General features: G+C 53.4%; 1 protein-coding gene across 9 annotated transcripts; it reads right to left on the reverse strand.

The window, feature by feature from the left end:
• Nucleotides 1-291: 291 nt before the first annotated feature.
• On the reverse strand, nucleotides 292-22,119 carry MTHFSD (methenyltetrahydrofolate synthetase domain containing). 9 transcript variants are annotated; one of them, XM_032612307.1, is made up of 9 exons: nucleotides 22,014-22,105; nucleotides 18,686-18,789; nucleotides 18,008-18,121; nucleotides 15,713-15,826; nucleotides 12,889-12,979; nucleotides 9,861-9,973; nucleotides 9,525-9,650; nucleotides 6,330-6,427; nucleotides 3,017-4,131 (listed from the first exon to the last, which is right to left on the reverse strand). In XM_032612307.1, the coding sequence occupies exons 1-9, from the start codon at nucleotides 22,027-22,029 to the stop codon at nucleotides 3,876-3,878; spliced, it is 1,032 nt and encodes a 343-aa protein (XP_032468198.1). In that variant the 5' UTR covers nucleotides 22,030-22,105; the 3' UTR covers nucleotides 3,017-3,875. The 9 variants fall into 9 exon arrangements, 8 of the variants coding, with proteins under 8 accessions (XP_032468194.1, XP_032468192.1, XP_032468193.1 ...); XM_032612303.1 differs by lacking the exons at nucleotides 6,330-6,427; nucleotides 18,008-18,121 and adding an exon at nucleotides 17,862-17,975 and having other exon boundaries at nucleotides 292-3,795; nucleotides 18,686-18,775; nucleotides 22,014-22,119; XM_032612301.1 differs by lacking the exon at nucleotides 6,330-6,427 and having other exon boundaries at nucleotides 292-3,795; nucleotides 22,014-22,106.
• Between the last annotated feature and the right edge of the window lie 613 nt (nucleotides 22,120-22,732).

A 22,732-nucleotide genomic window follows, 5' to 3' on the forward strand; every position in this document is an offset into this window, starting at 1 on the left:
CCAGGACTCAATAATTGCAGTTGGGTGAACCCACGGTTGGTGCAGAACCCGCAGGTGTTGAGGGCCAACCGTAATGTAGAGAAGCCGGCAGGGCTCCTGGGGCAGAGGCCAGGGTCCAAGTACCCGCTGTACCTCTGCCGGGGTCTGGAGCCCCGAACAAGCCCGTTGCGCTTTCTGAGAGCAGCTGTTTCCACTTGTAACAGTCACCCAGTCCAGAGGCCGATTTTAGAAGTAGGAGACACACGTTGTAAAGCTTATTTATCTTAACATTCCCCCAAACGACTTAAGTAATACTAAATAAAATCATTTATGCATAGTGACAAATTTTAGACAAGAACACATAGAAATTTCGATGCTTAAAGACACCGGTTAATGCCGTCGCTTGGAGAAGCATCCCGCAGACAGCTCATCCTGGAGGGCTCATTTGGATTCCATACCCACCAAAACCTGACATTCCAGGAGAGGACCAGGAATAAGTTCTTCCTTAAATTCAGGGCCCTGCCCACCCTTTCCTAACCCAACATTAGAAAACATTCTTTTATTATTTCCAAATTCCTTCACTTTTATGTTTAGATATTTAATGAGCCTGGAATTTAGTTTTACGTGTGGTACGACTTAGAAGTAAATCCAAGCTGCTTTATTCACCCTTCAAAACAGCAGATCTAGAGGAGGTCCTGTCGCTATGCCCACTCACAGTTGAGCTCGTGGACGTTCAGACAGGAGGTACCAGGCGGCAGCGACACTGATGCTCTCGGCCGAGCCTGCGTGATGCTGAAGCTCAGGCTGTTGATCCTAGCTATGTGTTAAAACTGCACAGAGGGAAGACTGGAAGTAAATAAGGGGCAGTGTCAAGGCTGCTTAAGTGGTGGAGTGAGGGGTGACACTCTTTGTACTTCTGATATCCCCAAATTTCCAGAATGGGTTAAGTTTACTTTTATAAACAGAAAAAAATCTAAGTGACGGTGAGCAGTGAGCCTTAAAAGAAACAGAACGTTACAAGCGTTCAGGCCTTAGAAACAAACATGCTCAACCCTCTCTTTGTAAAGATGAGGACGCTAATGCCCGGAGCGGCTCTGTGACTTGCCGACAACATAGGAACCGTCAGCAGACACGGTGAAGCCCCAGGGCCAGCGCTCGCCGTGCAGAGTCGAGGGTGGCAGGAGTCTCCTCGCATCTGCAAGCAAAACTGCAGCGCCACTCAGGAAAACACAAGGTGCGACCCACGAATCGTGACCAATCCACTTAAAAGGGGTTCATACAGTCTCAGCAACTTGCCAAGCGCTCCGTTTCCATTATTTTCTAATATGCGAATCATACAATTATGATGCTGACAGATACTCAAGAACTTTGAGAACAAAAAGCAGGGTCCCTGAGGGCCCCTCCTGGCGGCGCTGAGAACTACGGCTCTGGGGCTGCCCGAGGCGAATGGAGGGGAGGCGCGCAGGTGACACATCTGGAGGGCTTATATTTCAGGCCCTTGGTCCTAGTTTCCCTCATACAAACCTACTGTCCACAAATATAAAAAAAATGATGAATGCATTCAGATGATCTGTATATCAATACACCTGGATTATTCCGGCTGAAAGTGACAGAAAACCCAGCACTCTGGCTCAACCCGGAGGGATCATCCCTGATGCGCACAACGCAACAGTCTAAGGTGCTGGCGCCAGACTCACCAGACACCGGACCCCAGGGCTGAGGCCCGGACCCAGCCCCACCTTGGCTCCGACGGAGCCCTTCACATTTGTGTTTCTCCTGAGTTGCTGTGTATCAGCAGGCGGTTCTCACGGCTGGGGCTGGGGCACAGAGGGGAGTAAAGGCAGGGACAGACTCACTTCCTGCCCTCCTGTAGCACTACTCCAACGGCAGCAAGCCAACGACAGAAACATCAACCAACACTGAACAACAACATGCCAAAGACAGGAGGCATTCTGGGAAAAACGGGGAACCAACCGGAACGGAGCAAGGAGTTCCGATATCAGGTCGCTACTCTGGACTGGGCGGTCAGTCAGCCTGGGATGGTCAAGCTGAACCCAAGTGACAAAACGAAACCAGCCAAGGGACAGGGGCTGGGCAGAGAAAGAGTGAGCCCAGAGGTCCTACGGCCTGGACTGCCCTGCGTTAAGATATTCTACCCCCTGGTTTTGCGCATGTCAACGTGGAGTCTGCATTTAACCGAGCAAATCTAAGGATCAATTCTCTTTCCAAAGTCTCCACCGCATTTTCACTGTAAAACCAACGAGAAAACGCCTTTTCAAAGGGAGACTGAGAGCCTTGAGAACCGTATCTTCAAAGTGCAGGCAAGGCCTGCCCCTTGAGGCATGATAATGGGTTTAAAACATGCTCAGTAAGACCCTCTGGTGGAAAAATAAAAATGTCCCGTGCAGATACATTTGAAAAAAAAAATGAAATCTCCACCTAAATGCTTATCTTGACTTTTCACCCAGGATCACTGCAAAAGCACTTCCGTTTAGAAAGCACAGTTCAGCCAAAATCCCGCTTGATTTTCAGGAACAGAGAAATGGAGGGAAAGAAAACATACGGAAAACATAACGACAGTGGACAAATGAGTGTGTGAGCATCTGTCTGGCCTCGTCTGTGACGTAGGCTGGGACAACTCATTGACAGCCAGGATTTCCTAGACACAGAGCTCCCTGCTGTTCGGGGGCAGCTGGCCGAGAGCAGAGGGTGTTCACCCCGGGGGAGAAGCCTGGCTGGAAAGGTAAGGAGGGGACAGAGGTGAGACCACACAGCCGAGGGTCCACGTCAGATTGGCCTCCATCTCCGACACCAGGACTGGGGTGTGAGAAGCAGTCTCTACCCAGGGGACTGAACCACCTGGCTTCTGCGAGCTGAGCGCATCTTTTCCCTTCTAGCAGTGCCAGGCCGAGGAGCCAGGAACACAAGGATGTCTTCCGGTTCTGAGCCGCCATGCCTCTGCAGCTGGTCCTCTGTCCACCTTCTCTTAATCCCCCACACCTCTCAAGTTCAAAACACAGACTCCCCTAAATTGCAGTCAGCATTTACTCCAACTTGTTTATTGCCCACTCAGGCCCCTAAACCAAGACACCAGCAGGGCTGAGACACCCAGCAGGCTGAAGGACCAGGAGAAGCAAAGCCCGAGCACGGGCCGTTCTGCCTTCAGAGGACGGGAAGCCCATTACGGCTGACGTCCCTGCTCCTCAGGAGACACCAGGCAGCAGCTGAAGCTCTGCCTGCCCGGAGAGGACTGAACTCAAAGCAGCTCGTGCAGCAAAGCTCCACCACATCCCGCCGTGCCGGGCTCTGAAGCTCGCCGGGGGCTGGAGCGGGATGTTGTCACGGGTCGGGGTGCGGCTCTCCAGCGCGGCCGCCCGCCAGGCCACTGGCCCCCTGATGCCTGGCCAGCGCCACCCTCGCTGTGTTGGCGCCCAGACAGAAGCCCTGCAAGCGGGAGATGGCCTGCCAGGCCTCGGCCGGGTCCCGGTAGTGGAGGAAGGCCCCGCGCTGCGGCCCCTGCCAAGTGAGCCGTGAGGGCGCCGCGCCCCGTGCGCTGAGGGCTCGCTTCAGCTCACTCACCCGGGCGTCCCGGGGGAGGTTCCCAACGTAAACAGTGCTGGAAGGCACATCGTCCCCCTGCAAGGAGCCCGATTCCAGCAAGGGCAGCTCCCGCGGGCTCCTGACGGTGCTCAGGGCGGCCCGGGCACCCGGCGGGCTCTGGCGTTTGTCCCGAAGGGTGACGTCCTTCCCGGCCTGCTCCTCTCGGCAGTGCAGGCTTCTGAGGACTGGCATTTTCCCCATCATCTCACAGCTGATCTGAAAAAGCAAGGCCGTTCCAGCTGTTCTTGAGGTGTCCGAAAGGGACCATGACTTGGTGACAAGGGAGGAGAAAGCAGTCACTCAGGGGCCTCTGCCCCATATGCTCGTGGAAGCCTCCGTCCACGCAGGCCAGCCATCTCCACCTGCCACTCTGCGTCCGCCAGACAGGCCGTGGCCGCTGCAGGAACCGGACGGCTTTTCTCCGTCTTCCTGGGGGCCCAGAGGGCAGCCAACCACGGCTTCCTGCGCAGAAGGCGAAGAGCTAGGGGCTTCCCCGGCGGCCCAGTGGTTGGGACTTGGCCTTCCAAGGCAGGGGGTGTGGATGTGACATGCCTCACCGCCAAAAAACCAAAACATAAAAGAGAAGCAATACTGCAACAAATGCAATGAAGACTTTAAGTTCACATCAAAAAAAACGTCTTAAAGGAAAAAGAAGGGGAGGAGCTAAGATCACTGGTATGAGGGTTACAGGGTCACAGATGGCAACCGCCCTGGGGACCCCAGGATAATGGGGTGGTTTCTGCTTCCACACCCGTCTCCTCCCCAACCTACGCCTTTGGGTGGGATGAGGTCTTTAATGGGGCCGTGGGGATCTCCTTCTCAGCCCCCCCCCCACCCCCCACCTCGCACCCCTTAATTAAGGGCCAAACCCATCCAGACCTCCGGGAAAAAGCACAGACAGGGCCAATGTGAAACAGAGTGCTACATGGAGAACACTTTCTAGCAAAGGGTAATCAGGCTACACAATAACGAATCCCAGCTCAAAGAGAAAGACTTTTACACAAAAGACACTTTTGGCTTTTTGGTCAAATTGATCAGCAAGTGTTTCCTGAGCACCCACGGCAATGGCGGTGACAGAAGCGCCCCAATACTCGAGGTGAAGCCTGAACACGGCTCCGTCCTGTGGGGCAGGGGCACTGGGGGCTAAGCCTGGGGCAGAAGTGCTTCACGTCTCTTAAGGAATCCCAAGGCAGAAATGAAACAGAAAGCCATGCTTAGTTCTTTTCAATAATTCATTCTTTAGAGATGCTTTCTGTCTTCTGTTTGGGGCACAAAGCATGTAAATGATCAGTCACCAAGGGAATTCCCTGGCAGTCCAGTGGTTAGGACTCCATGATTTCACCGCTGAGGGCATGGGTTCAATCCCTGGTTGGGGAACTAAGATCCCACATAGCCGGGCAGCGTGGCCGGAAAAAAAAAAAAAAAAAAAAAAATCAGTCACCAGGAGGCAAGCAATGGTTCAAACACGGGCTTCCCACAGAGGTGGGTACATCAGAACACAGATCAGCACACAAGGTGGACAGCTATAACTTTTCTCCAAAAATAGTTCAACTAGCCCCAGTGTTCTCAATATATTCAGAATCCTATGTAACTTAGGGCAATGGTTCTTATCCTTGTCGGGGCGTCAGGGACCCTGGAGAGAAGCCGGGGTTCCCTCCCAAGAAGGGCCCCACCACAATTCTCTGTACAATTTCCCAGCACCTGTTCCCGGACCTACAAACCGCAAGAGGCACACAGGTCCCAGGTTGAGAATCAATGGATTAGAATAAGAGTTAAAGAAACACGAACACCTAAGCACGGCAAGTGTCTCCTCACAAACCTACGGGCTGCTAACCCTCACCGAGTTCGTCCCGGTCCTCGCTCCCAGTGCTATGCCCATCATGCTCTCCACCACTGCAGCAAAGCCTTGCCTGGGGGTCAGAGCTCTCCCCAGCCAGATGCTGCCCTTGTCCCCGGCACAGCCAAGTCAGGAGCCTTGCGGGGGCACCCGACCACTCGGGTCTTCAGAACAGAGCACACTCTTAGCGCAAAGAAAAACTCCCTCCTTCTCACGTTTCCCATTGTTCAGGTACAAAGAGAGAAACAAAAACCACGTCTATGCCTCGGAGACACCCACAAGATGGAGCCACTCTTCCTGATCAAAGGGCATCTTCCTCCACTTGACCCTCTGCCATCTCCTGAACTGACTCATCTGAAGCTGGTTAAACTCACAGACCAGTCCTCCAGAGGCTCCAGTTCCCAAAGAATCCCAAAGACCGTGCGAGTCTGGCCAACCCAACTCCCTGCCACGTCCCTCTTCTGCCTTCTTAAGGGGTTCACATTCTTGCATTCTTTCAAAGTACCTAGGAGCAAACTTCAACTGGTCATAATTAGATTCTTGGGGATTTCTTAAGTTACTGGATCTAGCATTGAGAAAGAACGGTCAAATTTAAAACTGAAATTACAATCAGAGAAAAAGTGTGACTATGTCCTTGTACGAGAGAACTAAACGTTACCCCAGTCCAAGCACCAGCCGCGGGAGCCACCAGGCCACACTTCCTGGGAAACACCGTGCATCCACTGGGCCCACTGTGGCCGGATGAGCACCCCTGAAGTGCCCAGTGGACCCACAGGGCTGCCTCAGGCAGAGGTGCGTGTTCTCGTGAAGCCTGACCCCACGGGGTGAGGCTCCACGCTTGGGCAGCAGACATCCACCCTAAAACGTGTGTGAAGCAAACACGCGTCCTTCCGTGCACGTCCCCGGGAGCTACCTGATCCCAAGCTGGCGCACGTACAAACTGCAGTCAGCTGCAGGATAAGGAAAGCCTTCCAGCGCACACTGTGAACTGAGTCCGCAGCACCGAGGGATCTTTGGAAACAGAAACACAGAAACGCGAGGCTTTCACGTAAAACTGCTCGTCCTGGGAGCGGTATGTTCTCTGGAACAACAAAGCCCAGTGTCAGCTCCCTCTCCACGCCACTCCCACCCCGTGAGCTCTAAAGGACACACCTCCCTGACCGTGAGGGGGCCTCTGCCACTTTCCCAGCCATTTGCCACCTATGTGCTCCTCATGGGATGGTGTAGGTTGACGGTGGCCCTACAGCCGACAGGCTTCTGAGAGCCGAGTGGACGGGCTGGACACCCACACGGGACCCACACTGCGGCTCTCTATTTTTCCTGGCTGGCAATTAGGAACATTTGTTAGGTTTTGTCTATTTGCCATGTGAAATGAAAGATTGTGCTTGTTAATCAAGCAAAAAGATGTATGCCCTCCTGTAACGAATCATACCATTTAAAAAGCAAGTGTAAAGCAAAATTGATGTTTTCTGTACGCTACGATCCCTTTTTGCTGAAGCATGCAGATGGCAGTCATTTATAAATATATGTTCCCTTTAGACATTAAATTAAACCTGTCCCCTAGAAATGCTCGCTAAGTCCAATACAATCAGAAATCTGACTCTCGAGCCATCTGCTGCCAACCCAAGAAGAAGACACGTGGCTCTAACCTCCCTCCGCCACACGCCAGGGTTACACTCTGGGATAAATTGCTTTTCTTTCGGGTTCTCACTTCACTTGACCAGAAGATAAGGTGCTTGGGAGGGATGATCTCATTCTATAACGCCAGGATGTGCTGGAGCAGCTGCTGGCAAAGTTCAACAGAAACGCTAGAAGTATTTCTAATGAGAACTACAACTTCCATAAAAATCACGTTAGTCTCTCGCAAGACTTAGAAAGTGGGTCGAGGAGACCCACTGTCCGAAGTGACTGGAGCTGGAAACAGAGTCCATATCAGATCCGTCTGTTGGCTGGGGCGGTACTCACATTTCTTGAGAAGCTGGAGCAAAGGCTGGAAAATCAAATGCTGTACACTCTTTGGGTATTAAGAATGAGTTAAAAAAAAAAAAAGCATCACATTTGGTACCTATTTCAAAACACTGCATCTGGGAGGGCTACAGTGTTTAGCAGAAAAAGGGGATTCCAGGTATTCCAATAAAGACAAGAGGCAAATGCCTAGAGTCTGGTCCCTACATGACAAGTCTCTGGGTAGAGCATCACAGAAGGATTTACCAGTATCCGCCAAACGAAGAGCCAACCCGAAACAGCACTATAACCCAGCACTGAACTGCCCCCACCACCTCCTCAAATCTTCAGCGCAGGGCTGCCCTGGCGGCGCAGTGGTTGAGAGTCCGCCTGCCAACGCAGGGGACGCGGGTTCGTGCCCCAGTCCGGGAAGATCCCACACGCCGCGGAGCGGCTGGGCCCGTGAGCCGTGGCCGCTGAGCCTGCGCGTCCGGAGCCTGTGCTCCATGGCGGGAGAGGCCACAGCGGTGAGAGGCCCGTGTACCGCAAAAAAAAAAAAAAAAAAAAAAAACTTCAGTGGAATTAGGGACTTTGTCCCCAGAGTCAATGAAAACGCGCTCTGGCTGCACACAGAGCAAGGCCAAGACAGAAACCCCAGGGGCTGGAGAGAGCCCTTGCCTTCACAGGACCCATCGCTCTGCATTGCAGAACTGAGAACACAGGACCCAAAGTAAGAAACGGCCTTTTACAAGCTAGGGATTCTTGCCAAGGCCTCACTAAGGATCCGCATCCTTCGGGAAGCGGATGAATGAGCCGACATCCCGATGAGCAGGCTGAGATGTCTCAGGAAGCTGTGGTTGAATTTGGTTTCCTTTCATCTCAGAGGGATTATATTCATCTAACACAACTGATAACCTAATTTGTTGCTTTCTTTGTATTCTTCTTGTTAAAATCTGCAGACTGTAACCACGGCTATTCTCCAAGGCAACCAACTCTCTCTCCCCGGAGGCCCCCAGAGTCCTCCCAGCCTGCGCTGCAGCTGGCCCTCAGCTACAAAGTGCTGGCCCCAGGGCACCTGCAGCCTCGCTGTGGCCGCCCCTGTGATGTACCCTCCCCAGACCGTGTGCTCACCTCTGAGCACAGCCACCTCGCTCCCACGGCCTGCATGCCAGTCGCCATTCAAAGGGAGGCTGTGGGCCTGAATTCTGGGGAAGCCCAAGTTCTAACTGTCCCGAGGGACGCTTTCATAGTCATGAAGGATGCCGCGCCTTCTCCCCGGTGCTCAGGGTGCACGTGGACGGTCCCACGCCCCATCTCAGGGTCTCATGTGCTCCCCTCTGCTCTCCTCAGGGGCTCGCCTGGCAGGAGCACGGGCATCTGTGGGGAAGCCCTCAGGGTGCGGTGAGAGCACAGGGCTCACCCTCAGAGGTGGATGCTGCTGACTCCCATGCCCCGGGAAGGAGGCCTTCCAGCTCTGGATGACTCAGGTTTAAGGAATGTGAAACACGGACAAACAGGCTAAGCTGACCAGGAGTTTCAGTGCAAACAGAGCACAACTTCTCCGGTTTTGTCAGTAATTCTGGCTATTTACCAGCAGATGGCATCAAAACCCACAGGTTGGCTTCTGGGGTCAAACTCCAACTGCAGACCCCTCTGCGATCCATGCCACTGCCTGTTCTGGAGATGCAAGTCACCACGGCATCAGCTTATGAAGGCTTTGGGTACTGCCTCCTACCCACTTCGGTTCTGCATGGAGATGCAGACGGCAGTAAGAAAATCTGGGTTTGCAAAAGGACAGACTGATGATTAGGACCATGCAGAGCTGGGACGGCAGAAGGCAGCTCTTAGAAGTGAAAGCCAGCGCGCAAACAGACTCAAGGCATCAGCTCTCCTAGTTGAGTTGGTCACTTCCCGCTGCCTAGAGCTGGTGTCGTGTAGAGACCTTGAACCCTGCCTGCTCGTCAGAACCAGCAGGTTTGCAAAGTAGATCCTCCAGCCCATGCTTGGAGACTGTGATTCAGAAGCAGAAATGTTCAGAAACTCATGGGTGACTCTAACGCACAGCCATGCAGGCCTGGGGACAGCTGCCATGCCAGACAGAGAACGCAGGGAAAGAGGAGGTGCCTATAAGCCACGGGCCTCGCTCCACACCACGGTGACCCACCTTGGACCACACGATTCCTGTTGGCTTGGGGCGCTCACAGCCCGTGGTGATGACTCGAGTTGGAGTGAGAATATAGTCCACGGTGAGGTCGTGATCCTCAAGGAGTGTTTCAGGTATGTCGACAACCTGGTCAAACAGAAGCGGGTGAAGGAGCTGACAGGGATAAGGCCCCAGCTGTGTCGGCTGCACCGCTGGGTGCAAGTACGATGTCCCCCAAACCCATCGCGGGCAAGGCCGAGCTGCCGCACCAAGCGAATCCAGCCTGGCTGAGCGACGCCATGCCCGACACGGCACGCAGTGAAGGCGGAGACCCTGCTGGCCCGTTCCCAGAAGCACCTGGCAGTCGTGGACGATGGTGACCACTGGCGTCCCCTGGCTGACCGCTCCCATCGACACCATCATGGCGTATTCAAGGTCGGCATAGCCTTCTCCCTTCCCAATTCTCCAGCCTAAGAACAACGCAGAGAATCAATGTCTCTGTGGGGGCTGGGGAACCACGCAGGATTACGTTTCTCATCGTGGACTCAGAGGAGTTACGGAGGAAGAGCCACACGCAGCGGTTCACACACAGTGAAGTGAGCTTGGAGCCTTTTCAACACAGACCTCTCCTTTACCAAGGAAACTGAGCTTGCATTTATGGGAGCTTTACGTCTACAAGTAGTGAAACAGTAGTTTTTAAAAACACTAAGGACAAATTCCTACTAAAGGCAAATCTTTTTCATCATGGAGCGAAAGCACGAAGTCTAAATCGGGGACGTGGCTGTGAGACAGCACAGCCTCGCCTTGTAAAAGCACTACGGACTCACCCAGCGCAGCCCCACAGCTTGGAAGGAGGCCGTTTAAGCAGCACTAGTGCTATTTTGCGAATTCACAAACGCGGCACAAGAAAAGGATTCATCCTCTGAGGCTGAAGGACAAGCTAAGCAGGAGAAAAGAACGCAGGACAGCGGACAGGGGACGTTAGCACGCTGCTAGCTCCCCGCCGAGTCCAGCTCGGCAGGACGCCCAGGCCAGCCGGGAACTCTGACTTCTACGTAACGTCAGCATCGTCAGCAAGCGTGTGAGCGCCATCACTCGCGCGTCCTGTAAGATTCAGACCTGACTGCGCTACTTTTACAGTGAAGAGCCTTCAACCGCGCACAGAATTCAATAGCACAACAGCAAAGGGTACAAAGAGCCCAGAGACAGACGGGTGGACGCACAGGGAACACAGGAGAAACGTTCAAGCTCACCCAAATCAGATGCAAAGGAAGAGGCAGCTCAAACACCACTGTTCACTATCAGACGCAAAAACCGAGGTGGGATAATTCTAGTTACTAACAGAAGAGGGAGAGAGGCACGCCGAGGGGGTGGGGACGTGAGGTGGGCACACTCCCTGGCGGGTAATTTGGCAACATCCATCAGGATTTAACAACCCTTTGGTCCGGCAATTCCTCTCCTAGGAATCACCCCACAGATGGTCCTCAAAGGCACCCCTAGAGCATCCGATAAGACGACACCTCGTTCTGGCGCTATCTGCAAGGGAAAGACCGAAACCAACACTGGAGGCCACTTACACGTCTCTCAGTCAGGGCCGGTGGACAGCAGGAGGCTGAGCTCCGTGCTGACGGGCAGAGCCCTTGGAGACACAGGCTCAGCGGCAGCAGGGCACAGCGCGCTGTGAGTGCGGAAACAGACCCAGGACGAACGTGCAGCCCACACGCACGACACTCGAGACGCCCGCATCTCACACCACACAGGCTGACACTTCTGTGGGCATCAGGGGACAGGCAGACGGAAAGCGGCCAGGCCACGCTTTCTGTGCTATCCACCTTTTTAAAACGCGTGCATGGTGATTTTGTTGTTTTAATTAGGGGCTTATCTAAACAGTGACAGTTACAAAACATTGTTTTCTTTTTCATACATCCTGAACTAAAAAAGAAAACTCCTGACGTCCTTTTAAAAGAAGAAATCTTTGCTAACTTCCCATTGCCGAAAGAGTACAGCCCAGTTCCCGGCATCTGGCCTCCGGTCTCTGGAAGGACAGCCCCAGACACTAGAGGGCCGTGCTACGTGACCACGGCACTCCCTCTCCCCGTCCCGCCCCGCCTGCCTCGAACACACCTGGCACGCAGGAGCCAACCCTGAGGCCTCTTCTGAGGTCACCCTGCTCCAAGCTGGCGAGTCCCTCCTCTGAGCCCGCCTACGTCCACCCCGGCTTCTGTTTCCAGCACTGAGCACGTCGTATTGTAGCTCAGCTCTCATGTCTGCTCCGCCCACCCACCGAGGACCCACAGCAGAGTCCACTCGGTGCCGGCCTGGCACGTGGCACACAGTGGGCACACGTGTGCTCACGTGTACCCGTCCCTGAGGACACAGGGAAAGCATCTATCTGTAGCTGTGAATACAAGGAAAACAAGGAATAAAGACCTGTAACATCTCACTCCTCAGCATCTCACACAGTAGCTCAGAGCAGGAGCTGGGAAAAGAGTAAGTTTAAGGCGATGGTATTAAAGGCCAACATTTAAAACACGACGCTCAGGGTTCAGAACGAACGATTTGGAGCGCTGCTCGCCAACTGTTTATTCGGAACCTCTACTGAAGGAAGAACTTGGCTTTGGCCGACTAACTTCCAAAGGGAGATCTCAGGATGAGCACCTCAGGACATCCTCTTGGCGGGAAGGGAGGAGAGAGAAGGCTTTCCTCGTGAGGGTGGGGGCCCCAATCACTGCACACACGCGCAGCTCTGCGGTGCGCTCACCCTGCCGCAGGGTCAGCAGCTCGCTCCCACAGCACCCGGCTGGGCCTGGGGCAGGGCAGGGCAGAGAGCAAGAGGCCCTAGGGAACCCCAGAGACGAGTCCTGAGGGCGGCTCGGCCCAGGGCAGAGGCTGGCATAGTGGCCCACCCTGTCCCTGCTCCCAGGCTTGCGGGGTGAAGCTCCAGGCCTCAGAGGCAGCTCGGGACACCCCGCGCTGCCCGGGAGGCTGCTGCTTCACAGCAAGAGCGGGCTGCGGCACCCAGCGCCTCTCCTCGCCCTGGGGGCTCTCCAGGGACAGCTGTTTACTGACGCACCGCAAGTAAGCTCAGCTCCAGTAACCTTAGAACAGGGGAAACCTTTCACCACCTGGACAGACATTATCTCACTTTACTTTTCCTGTTATGAAAAGTGAAAAGGCTGTAAAGGTGTTGAGTGGGGCTGAGAGTGGGAGGGACCGAGTTAATTCTTCAAAACGAGTGATAGACGCAGTGGTTATGCAGGCCAGGCACGCGTCCAGAAAGCTGAAATCACTCACCATCAACGTCTGAGAGGCGACCGGAGCGCTGGGAGAACAGCAGGCTGCAGGGTAAGTGGTCACATCCGAGAGTTTCTGTTCTTAATCTTACCTTTTTCAGAAACAGCCACGGACCCCACCACCACTAAGTCCACAAGGACCCTGGAATCCAAGCCCACGGGAGTGCTGTAGTTCTTCACGCCCTGCGGACAGACACGCGGCCTGAAAGCTCCCTGGCAGAGAGGCCACCCGTCTCATAACCCCCGGGGAGATGCACTCGGGGTCTGAACAGCCTCCCGAGGGAAGCAAGCACGGGCACCATCCCACAGCGAACACGCAGCATCACGGAGCAGCAGCTCAGGAAAACCACGGATCAGAACCAGTTTAAGACAATCCCCACAGTTCTCCCCAGGAAAGACGTCAGGAGGAACTGACAGCACAACGACGAGGATATTCATTTCATAATATCCAACAAAGCGTTTTCCTCCAAGAGGCAGGAGAGCCCAGTGATTAGAATACAGGCTCGGGAGTCACAAGGAACTGGGTCCAGATCCCTCTCCTCTGTGGCCTCAACAGGAGGAAACTCTCTGACCTTCGGTCTCTTCCTCTGTAAGACAGGGATACCAGCCGTGCCTCGTCCGACATGTTGGAATGAAATGACAGGGCGCAGGTAGAGCGTCTAGCATGTAAGACGTGGCCATCAAGCGTGTGACATATTAGTTCACCGTGAAACACTGGAGGCCTCGCTCTGCGTGAACAGCTGGTCACTCCTAACGTATTAATTATTCAACCAACAAGCACCCAAAGCACACCCACGTATGCTGACTCACGGAGGCCTGTGTGCAAAGCACAGGGAGGCTCCTGTGGCCGTGATTCCGACAACGGGCGACAGGGGGGCCTCGGAAACCAGACGAGGGCGCTGCACGGCCCAGCGCCCGGCAGCGGGGTCGCTGGAGGTGGTACGGTGCCCTGTCGACAAGCACGTGACAAGTCCCTATAGGATCGGTACCACGATTGGGGCCTCCCAACCATCAAACCGCAGTCATCGGCCCGCAGTGCCCCCACTGCAGGAAAGCGTGTCCTTCGTTAAGCTCACAGCAGCCACGCAGGCAGGTCTCTTGCCCACGGCCCACGTCCTCAAGCCTGTTTCAGTGCGCTTGGTGCCTGGCAGCCTTGGGGAGCACGCACCTGCCTGGGGTTTTCTGTGTTGTAACCTGTCAGGCCCCCTCTTCTCTCGGGGGCTCAGCCTCACCTGCTCAGTCTGACCAGACACAGCGTGAGCAACCAGGAGTCGCCCCGACTCTCCAAGATCCTGTTCTATTCAACTGAGGTCACCGGATGGGCAGAGGGACTCATGAGGCAGTTAACAGACCTTTCTGTCTGCCCCCTGGGGTGGTTACCAGAACACTCCTGAGTCAAAGAGTAAATACAAAGACCACGATGGCACACACAGGTGGCTGGGGTGTGGCCGTGGCAGGGGGCTGAGGGACAAACTCAGAGTCTTATCTGCCAAGAAGTAAGGCTACATCACAGTCTCCTACAGTGATATGCACGGTGGTGGCGTTTCACCACTAAGCTTTGGCAACCTAAATAATAATCGTACTAAATTTGCATCTGCGTTAGACGTGGCTTTAAGAGGCTCTCCCTCTCCTTTGCCATTTTTCCTCTGCCACAAAGAAAACAAAAATCTTTGGTTTTTTTCTACCTGCGCTCTGTCATTCTGAGGTTCATGGCCCTGGATCTCTGATTTCCATCTGGTATCGCGTGATATAACAGAGCCTAAACACAGTTCAATCTGTACGCAAGCTCGGTTGTCAGAGCTGGTCTGGCTTTACCCTGGCCGGGACCAGCCAGTGCCGGCACTTCACAGGGCCTCCTGGCAACGAGCGCCATGCCGGTCACCCTCCGGAGGGGAGTGGGATGCTGTTAAGGGTGACACAGACCAGTACACCAGCACCACGGCCATGTCTGACCTGGACCTCAATACGTGGAAAGGGGCTGCTCTTACTGTCCGGAACCTACCAATTATAACAGATCACATTCCCTGCCAGCTCGCGGAAGTATGGGCTCAGATCTGTGGCCACAACCGCCAACTGCAAAGGATTACGGGGTGGGCACTTTGAACATTGACCAGAACCAGGGTTATCTCCTATTTTTCTGCATTTATTTTCCCTTTGTTCTTTTTCCTACATGTATTTTATTATCTTACTTTATTATATATATTTTTGTATGCCACATCAAATTCTGTTTTTGCAATAAGACAGGTTATCAATAGATAGCGATAAAGCATTCAGTTTTTATACACTAGACTTGAGTGGAAAATCCCTTTTTAAAAGGAATATCTTGATACCCTATTTCTTCTTCCCACCGGATTAGGAATCAAATGACCTGGGGTCAACTCGAGAACTCTGAAGGGTCACCAGATCCTATTGCTTCACCTCTAAAATACTAGACAAGTTCCATGATAAGGCAGTCTAATGTGACGTTTACACACGGGTTTTATGGCGTCATGAGGTAGTGAAGAAAATCAGACTGCTAAATCACTAAAGCCATTATTACTTTAGCACTTGCTGAGGCAATTTCCGGTTGAACATATTTTGGAGATTCTACCGTGTCCCCATTTGCTCTGGTGGCATCTGAACGGCATCCAAAGTTAACACCAGAGGGCGTCAGAGTACTAGAAAACTGGCTTTCCCTTTTCTTAATTAACGGGGGAATTTACTATGTCTCAGCTTAGCGCAAGAGAAAAACCGAGTTTCAGGCAGCTTTTCTGCTTGGCTCCGGTAATGACGAGATTGCTGAATACTTAACGTCACTCTTCATTTGGCTTTGTTAAACACAGATTTCAGCTCTGGCGCGTTGACACTGTTCTAACTCACCAGAAGCCACGGCTGAGTGGGCTCTTCCCTGTGGCCGGTGCTGCTTTTCACACTTACCTGAGAGGTGGCACATTTTCTCAAGACGTCTTTGGTTGCCCCGGGGGGTGGTGTGATCTTATTAAACAACCCCGTTCTCAGTCGTGGTGTTGGAACCAACAGTGTTTTTTTGCTCTTTTAAAAGAAAAGACAATCAATAAATTACAAAATTTAAGATGGGAACTTTCTCGTGTATACCTCTAACATTTCAGGAACAGAAGCAAGTTACTATTACCTGCATTTTGGGGTGTGTGCCAAGGAGATGAGTTGTTTTGCAAACCCAAGTGAGTAACACAGGGGGCCCATTTTACTTAGAGCAGCTGCACCACCCCGCCTCAGAATACAGGGGCAGGGGTTTGTGAAACTCGCTGACTCGACTCTACTTGCCATTCACGGTGCTTACAGGTGAAAATGACAATGCAAATCCTGACGACCTTCCTGGGCTTTCTGCTCCCAGCATTAAGCACTATCCAGGTACAGGGATGTTTTATCTTGAAGCTGGCATTACGCAGCCACACTGAAAACATTACCCCGTCAAGCACTTATATCTAGTTTGCTGCTCAATAACTCCCAGTCTGAGAGATCAGTGCTCAGTACAATTAGTATTTTATATTGACCTGTGTTGATAACCGTCTTCTTCTACTTAGTTCTCAAATACCTACTGCGAGCCCCAGGGCAGGGGTTTTCAAAGTGGGGGCCCCGGCCAGCAGCATCAGCAGCCCCTGGACACCCGTCAGAAGTGATCAGAAGCCCCGTGGGGCCCAGCAACCGGCTTTGACAAGCGCAGCCGGTAATCCCGATACGCAAGCAAGTTGGAGCAACGAGGCCCAAGGACACCGTTGCAGGTTATTCAGGGTGGGCCATGAGGCAATCCTAACATTTATAAACTCCTTCATGTAAAAAACCACCCGTTTTGCTTTTTGTGCAGGAGATGACAGCCTGAGACCAACAAAAGACCTATAAAAACACAGTTTGGCTTATTAAAAAAAAGGTTTTCAACCCCGAGAAGAGTATTTCAGCAGCGAGTACGTGCTACTCTCCTTTTGAGTGTGACAGGGGTGGGTGGCTTTATTTGTAGTCCCCAGATCCTGGTACACTGCATACTACCCTGATCACCCCCCGGCTGTATGCCAGAGTGCCCGGGGGGCTCTGAGACTCAGCAGTGCACAGTTCCACTCGAGCCTGACTCAGAAGCGGACACTGGCAAGAGTCTCCAAAGCTCCTCAGGGGTGCTGACTTACGGCCAGGGATCTCAAAGCTCCATCAGGGCGCTTATTGTGAACAGGTTCTAGAACCGAATGAAGGTCTGGGGTCAAGCCTGGGAAGCTGTGCCCGCAGGTGTGATCTGCGGCCGTAGGCATCACGCCATCCCTGCCTGCCGAGGTATGCACTTTCCCACACAGGATGAAAGGCGCCCGCAGATCGAGGAGTCTCAGGAGTTGTAGGGAAACTGAGTCGGCGCCCGAGGCCTGGTGGCGCACAGCAGGATCCCACAGACCCCACCCTGCCACCCCAGCACTACACTCACTGTGACGGTGTTTTGTTTCGGCAAAACGTCCCCCGTTACCTTCAATGAGCGATGCTATCTGAACTTTACTGCTGTCACAGTTTTGTTTGTATGTAATTTACATGCTTACTTTGGTTTTACAGTCACATAAGACCCTGAGCCTTGGAATTTATATCAAGTTTTATGTTTATACTTATTAAATTATAATAAGTTGAAGCAACCCTGGGGGAATTTTCCTTCTTGAAGAGGGGCCTATTCTATCTACGTTAAGATACACTGTTCTAGTTCATATATTCTGGGGACTCTTGTCAGATCTCTTACTCATGGGTTATCAAGTCTCGAAGAATTATGGTATTACAAATGTAGCAGATGAAATATACTGCAATCGTTCGCTTCTGGAGGCGTACGTTAGAACTGCGATGCCTCAAGGTCATGGTTTCAAAGTCTTTTCTCTTTTAATTCAGAGATGTTCAGGACTTCTAGACCGACAGACAAGGGGAGAGTTCTGGACCGTCCCGGAAAAAACAACTCCAAGGACACATTCTGCACTGGAGGGAGTCAGAAGCACCATCTTTCCAAATGTGGGACTGTGCACATTTGCCAGCCCCCTGGGGAAGGTGGGCCGCTCCGTAGCCAGGGCTCAGGCTCAGGGAATGGGATTACCTGCAGCGCCAGCAGCCGGACGCCTTCCAGCGGTTTATCAGGGTCCACTTTAACCTCCTGCGTTCTGGCAAAAACCGCGAGGTCTTTGATGTTTTGGCAAGCCAGATAAGAGCCCTGGTTAGGCAGATAGACAGAGGGGCACTTACGTTGAGGACGAGGAAGCGGGCATTTTTCTGGGGTGCGTCAGGGTTGACTTTAATGGTTCTGGCCATTTTGAACGCCTGCAAACGTGGGAAATGCTCAGCGGCCCGAGAAGCACCCTGTTTTTAAATGCAAGTGCACGTTACTAAGAGGCCACCACCCTGGGCCACCCTCAGCCTGATGCTCCAGCATCTCCCCCAGACAGGCGCGGGGGCCGATTCTGAGACCAGGTCTGGGGTCACCCGAGAAATGTCTAAGGAAGCAGCCAGGTAGAAAGGGCTGAGAAGCCAGCCTCGCTGGCTGGGGCTCCCTCTCAGAGCACGTCACTCCTTAGGAGCCAACTGTGTGAAAAGGCACCACAACAAGCGAATGCTTCCAGCCAGGAGAAACATTTCACTCTGTACCAAACGGGGAACAGCAGCCTTAGCCCCTCCTCACGGCAAGATGCGACCCACCCACCACCCCCGCACAGAAAGGCAAGAGGTGCTCGAGAGTGAAGGTTAAGTAACATGAGGAAGGACATCTCAAAGCATAAAAACACCCCGGCCAGCTGGTTCAGACTTCACACCACTCACTGTTCACCGAGCTCAAATCCACCGCGAAGCAGGAAGGTGACTGCATTACCAGTTACTCATTTAGGGGTATCCTGCTTTCATTGTGAACGCTCCAGAAGGCTTCAGTACCTTGAAGTTGGGAATCCTGTGATGAACAGGCCGGGGAAAATCAGCTAAATTTCGCGCCTCCATGTAGTCCCAAATCTGCTCACGAATGTCCTGTTTGGAAACACCTATGGCAGTAAAGGGTGTGACTGATAAACCCACAGACAGGAAGCCCACAGCGCAGCAGTCCCAGGGCCCGGCGCTCGCCCGCTCCCGCCGCACCCCCAGCTCTGCCCCGCCAGACAGGCCCTAGGGCTTCTGATCCCTACGTCGAAAAACTAGGGTCAGTGCTAAGTTTTTACACCTCGATAAACTGCCACAGTCCCAAACACAGTGTAAATTCAACGTAACCCAAGTGTTTAATTAAGCTAGTTCTATGAACCTGTAGCGGCGGGAGAAGAAACGCAAGCCAAGCCATGGACCCAAGCATTCCTAACCCCTCACGCGGAGATACCAGTTCTGTTCAGTTAAGTCTCTGTGATCTCAGTCTATCGGTCTTGAGACAGCTGTGGTTACTTCACTCCTGCTGTAAGTCCTGTTCGCTTCTCTCAGACCTAAGTGACTCGTAACCCAGCTACTATTCTGGATTACCAACTACAACCCCCTCTATTGCGGGAATCTTTATTCTAGACCTCACTTTGGTAATGGATTTTTAGGCAACAAATATTCCTTAATGACGTGACTGGGAAAGTCCTAAGAAAATCCGCACCAACCACGTGCCCCTCCTGCAACGGAGGACCATGAAAAGCAGTTTCCAGTTAAGCAGGAAAAAATAAAATCAGCACATTCATATAAACAACTTTAAAATAGTCACTGAATTTTTGTTTTTCTTTGTCCGAAAGGATATCCCTGCACTCATACAGAAGTCTGTTTCAGATCACTTTGGTGTGACGGGGCACCTCTCATCACCCAGGCAGGAAACAGGGGCAGGTTCAACCTCTCAAGTCCTCAGTCTCCCCTGCTGGAGTGGAGGCTGCTCAAAAGTGACACAAGGGGGCAGCCCAGGGAGCTGGGAGCCACCACCCTGGGGGGTGGGATGTGGCTGGCAGCTGGCTTCTAGCCATAAACATTTAGGAATTGTGTGGCTTTGAGTCTTGTGAATAAATTACATTGTAAAAGCTTAATTCTTTTGTAAATGGAGCTTTAAAACATACAAAGGCATCTATGAAGAAGAGCCTCTCTCCTCAAGGTCTGCTGAGTACCAGGTCCCTTCCCCCAAGGCAATCAGTGCACCTGTTTGTTCTAGTGAATTCTTCCCCAGGCATCTCAGACTTCTCCCTGGAGACACTCCATTCTTGCCCTCATCCTCCTTCCCTAAGAGGGTGTGCTATATACACGCAGCTACACGTACTGCTTTCAACTCTGCTATGTACTTACTATCCTGCGGACTGGTCCATATGGTACACAAAAGCACCCTCATCCTTTTCTACAGTTGCACAGTTTTCCACGATGGGGGCAGGTCAAATTTTACTCAAGACTTATGGGCAACAGGTGGTCTCCAACCTTGTTACTGATGTATGCCTTACAGCCCTTGCCCATCTTACAGCCGTTTGTTAAACCCCTACGTGTAGTTTCAAGGTGTTCAGGGCCAGAGCCAAAGGTTTCCACTGCTTAGGCCCACAGGCTAGACACAGATTCCCCTGGAACAGCAGCCATACCAGGCCCTTCACAGCCAGGCCCCAGAGCCTCCTGGACTTGCTGCAAACACTGCTGGTGCCTCTTGACCCTAGCTGTGCTTCTGAACCACTGCAGCAATCAAGAATGCAGATTCGAGCGTACACGCACCTCCACGGACGCAGGCCGAGACTACGCTACCGTGGGCCTGGGTAGGGCCATGCGGGCAGTTTCCAGCACTTGGCTTGTTCTTTCCTGCTGGGAGCTCTGCATTTGCTGGTCTCTGCTGGAAAGTCTGTTCTACTCCCTGTCCCTCAGGCAAACCCTCACTCTCCAAGGCCCAGCTTCGGCACCACCTCCAGGAAGCCTCCCCTCCATGCTGTTCCAGTGCCCCGAGGATCCCTGGCACAGGGTGTGGAATGAGTTGCAGAGCTCTGCCGGCCACTTCGGCCTCATCTCCTGACACTCTCACATCGAATTCAAAAAGTGGCCCAACCATGTCGGTCCCTAGCCCCACACACCTGTCCCCCTGTCTTTTTCAGGCCTTTGTACCTCCTCTCCTCCCCTCCCCTCCCAGGTTCTCCGCTTCCTGTCCCTTCAGGCCTAGCTGAGACGCCACCTCCCCCAGAAAGTATTCTGAGTGCTCGGTCACAGACAGACGTTGCTCCTTTAGGACCCTCCCCCGTTGAGGAACCCAGAGCACGCGCACTGCTTGTTTTTTCAAACAGAAACATTACATCGACACAACTATTAAAAGGCTACTATATTTATCACTTTCACTAAAAACCCAGACATCCAATAACATCCCCAACACCGTGCACAGTGCCGTGTGGGACACAAGAGGTGGAGGCATTGGGGCCCTTGCTCCACAGTCAATAAATCACAAACATCCCAGTGACTCCCATTTAGAAAGCAGTGGGCTAATTGCAAGGGGAGGGAGAGAATAAAAGGGCAGGTTCTTGCCCTTGGGAAGTTACCAAAACATGGGAAATAATTAGAATAATAAAAGGCGACATATATTAATGTGAGAAATGCATGAACCCTGCTCCGTCTAACTGCCCAACAGGTCAGCCTGGGTCTCGTCCCTTCTATCTCTAGCCCTGAGGGCACTCCTGGCATCTCCAAAGGCCTTTGTCACCATCCCACTGAACTGTGCTGTTTCCATGCTACCCAGACCGTCAGGGAGGAGGGTTGTCGAACCGGGCTTTAACAGACCCTGGGGCGCCAACGGCCTTAGTAACACCTTTGCCAGGCAATTCTGCAATGAATAACCAAAGCTCTGGGGCGAGCCTCCCCGGCCTAGGGAAGGGCCTGGGACAGCCTAGGTCTCGGAAACCATCCGTTAAGAGTCTGTAATGCAGCACCCCAGCGTTTAGGTTAAACTGGCTTCCAGTCGTGCCCCTGCCAGCAGCTGTGAGCCTCCGTTTCTCCTGCTTACTGTAAAGAGGACGTGATACGGGAGACACACATCTCACGGGGACGCACAGACAGTACCACGTACCCAGAAGATGGTCTCCCTTCCTCTTCCCACCTGCTCCACTGACAGTGTCGGGTATCCGGGTCCCAACCCGCCGCAGGTTCGACCCCGCCACCGGCTCCGACCCCTCTGGGACCCCGCCCGCCCCTCCACGTCCCGTCTGCCCAATCCCCGGGGACCCCTCCGCGTCCACGCCCGTCTCTCAGCGGCCCCTCCGCCTCCCCGCCCGTCTCTCAGGTGGTCCCTCCGGCGGCCCCTCACCCGCCCTCGGCTCCATTGGCAACGCCGTCAGTGCGCGACACCTCACCCAGCGGAGTCCGGCACCAAGTGACGACACCTGCCCGCGCCCTCCAAGCGCCTGCGCACTGGCCTGGGGTGGGGGTGCGGGCGGTGGCGTAGCCGCGGAGGCCTGGTGGGAACGTTCCGCGGCGCGCATGCGCATGCGGCTCCGCGGGCCTTGCGAAGGGAGGTGGGCGTGGGGCCCGAGGGTTTGTTCTCTGAGCAGGCCAAGCACAGAGGCCCTGCTCCGACGCGCGTTTGCCGGGCGCTGTGAACAACCCCTGGCCTGTCGGAGCCCACTGCCAATTCAAACACAGCTACCTCCTCTTCTATTCCCCAGAGGCCCCCTACTCCGGGAAGCCGGCCTGGATTGCTCCTCCATGCCGCGATCCCTCTCCTGTGAGACCCTACAAACGTTAAATGCCACAGTTTATTTTCTGTTTCCTGACTTCCCCCTGCATCATCTACACACACACACACACACACACACACACACACACCTCCTAAAGTGCTAAATAAATAAATAATTCTAATAAAAAAGGCTGGCTCCCGAGAAGCTAGAAGATTCCCTTCCCCCTGGGGAGCCGCTCTGCTTCATTCGGTCCTTTACAGGCCCCCTAGGGCCTCCCTTGCTTATCGTCACCGTGAGACCCGGTGGTCACTTTCAGGCAGGATGGTGATTCCAAGTCTGGTGTATTCTC

This window comes from Phocoena sinus, chromosome 19 (genome assembly GCF_008692025.1).
Source record: "Phocoena sinus isolate mPhoSin1 chromosome 19, mPhoSin1.pri, whole genome shotgun sequence".
NCBI lineage: Eukaryota > Metazoa > Chordata > Mammalia > Artiodactyla > Phocoenidae > Phocoena > Phocoena sinus.

What these genes read in the sequence shown, in the direction of transcription:
- MTHFSD (XM_032612301.1), bottom strand. An exon ending in CCATCGTCCACGACTGCCAG is followed by an intron (nt 9,651 to 9,860) that starts GTGCTTCTGGGA and finishes CTGTTTGACCAG; the next exon opens with GTTGTCGACATACCTGAAAC. An exon ending in CAGGAATCGTGTGGTCCAAG is followed by an intron (nt 3,796 to 9,524) that starts GTGGGTCACCGT and finishes TTGCTTTTTCAG; the next exon opens with ATCAGCTGTGAGATGATGGG.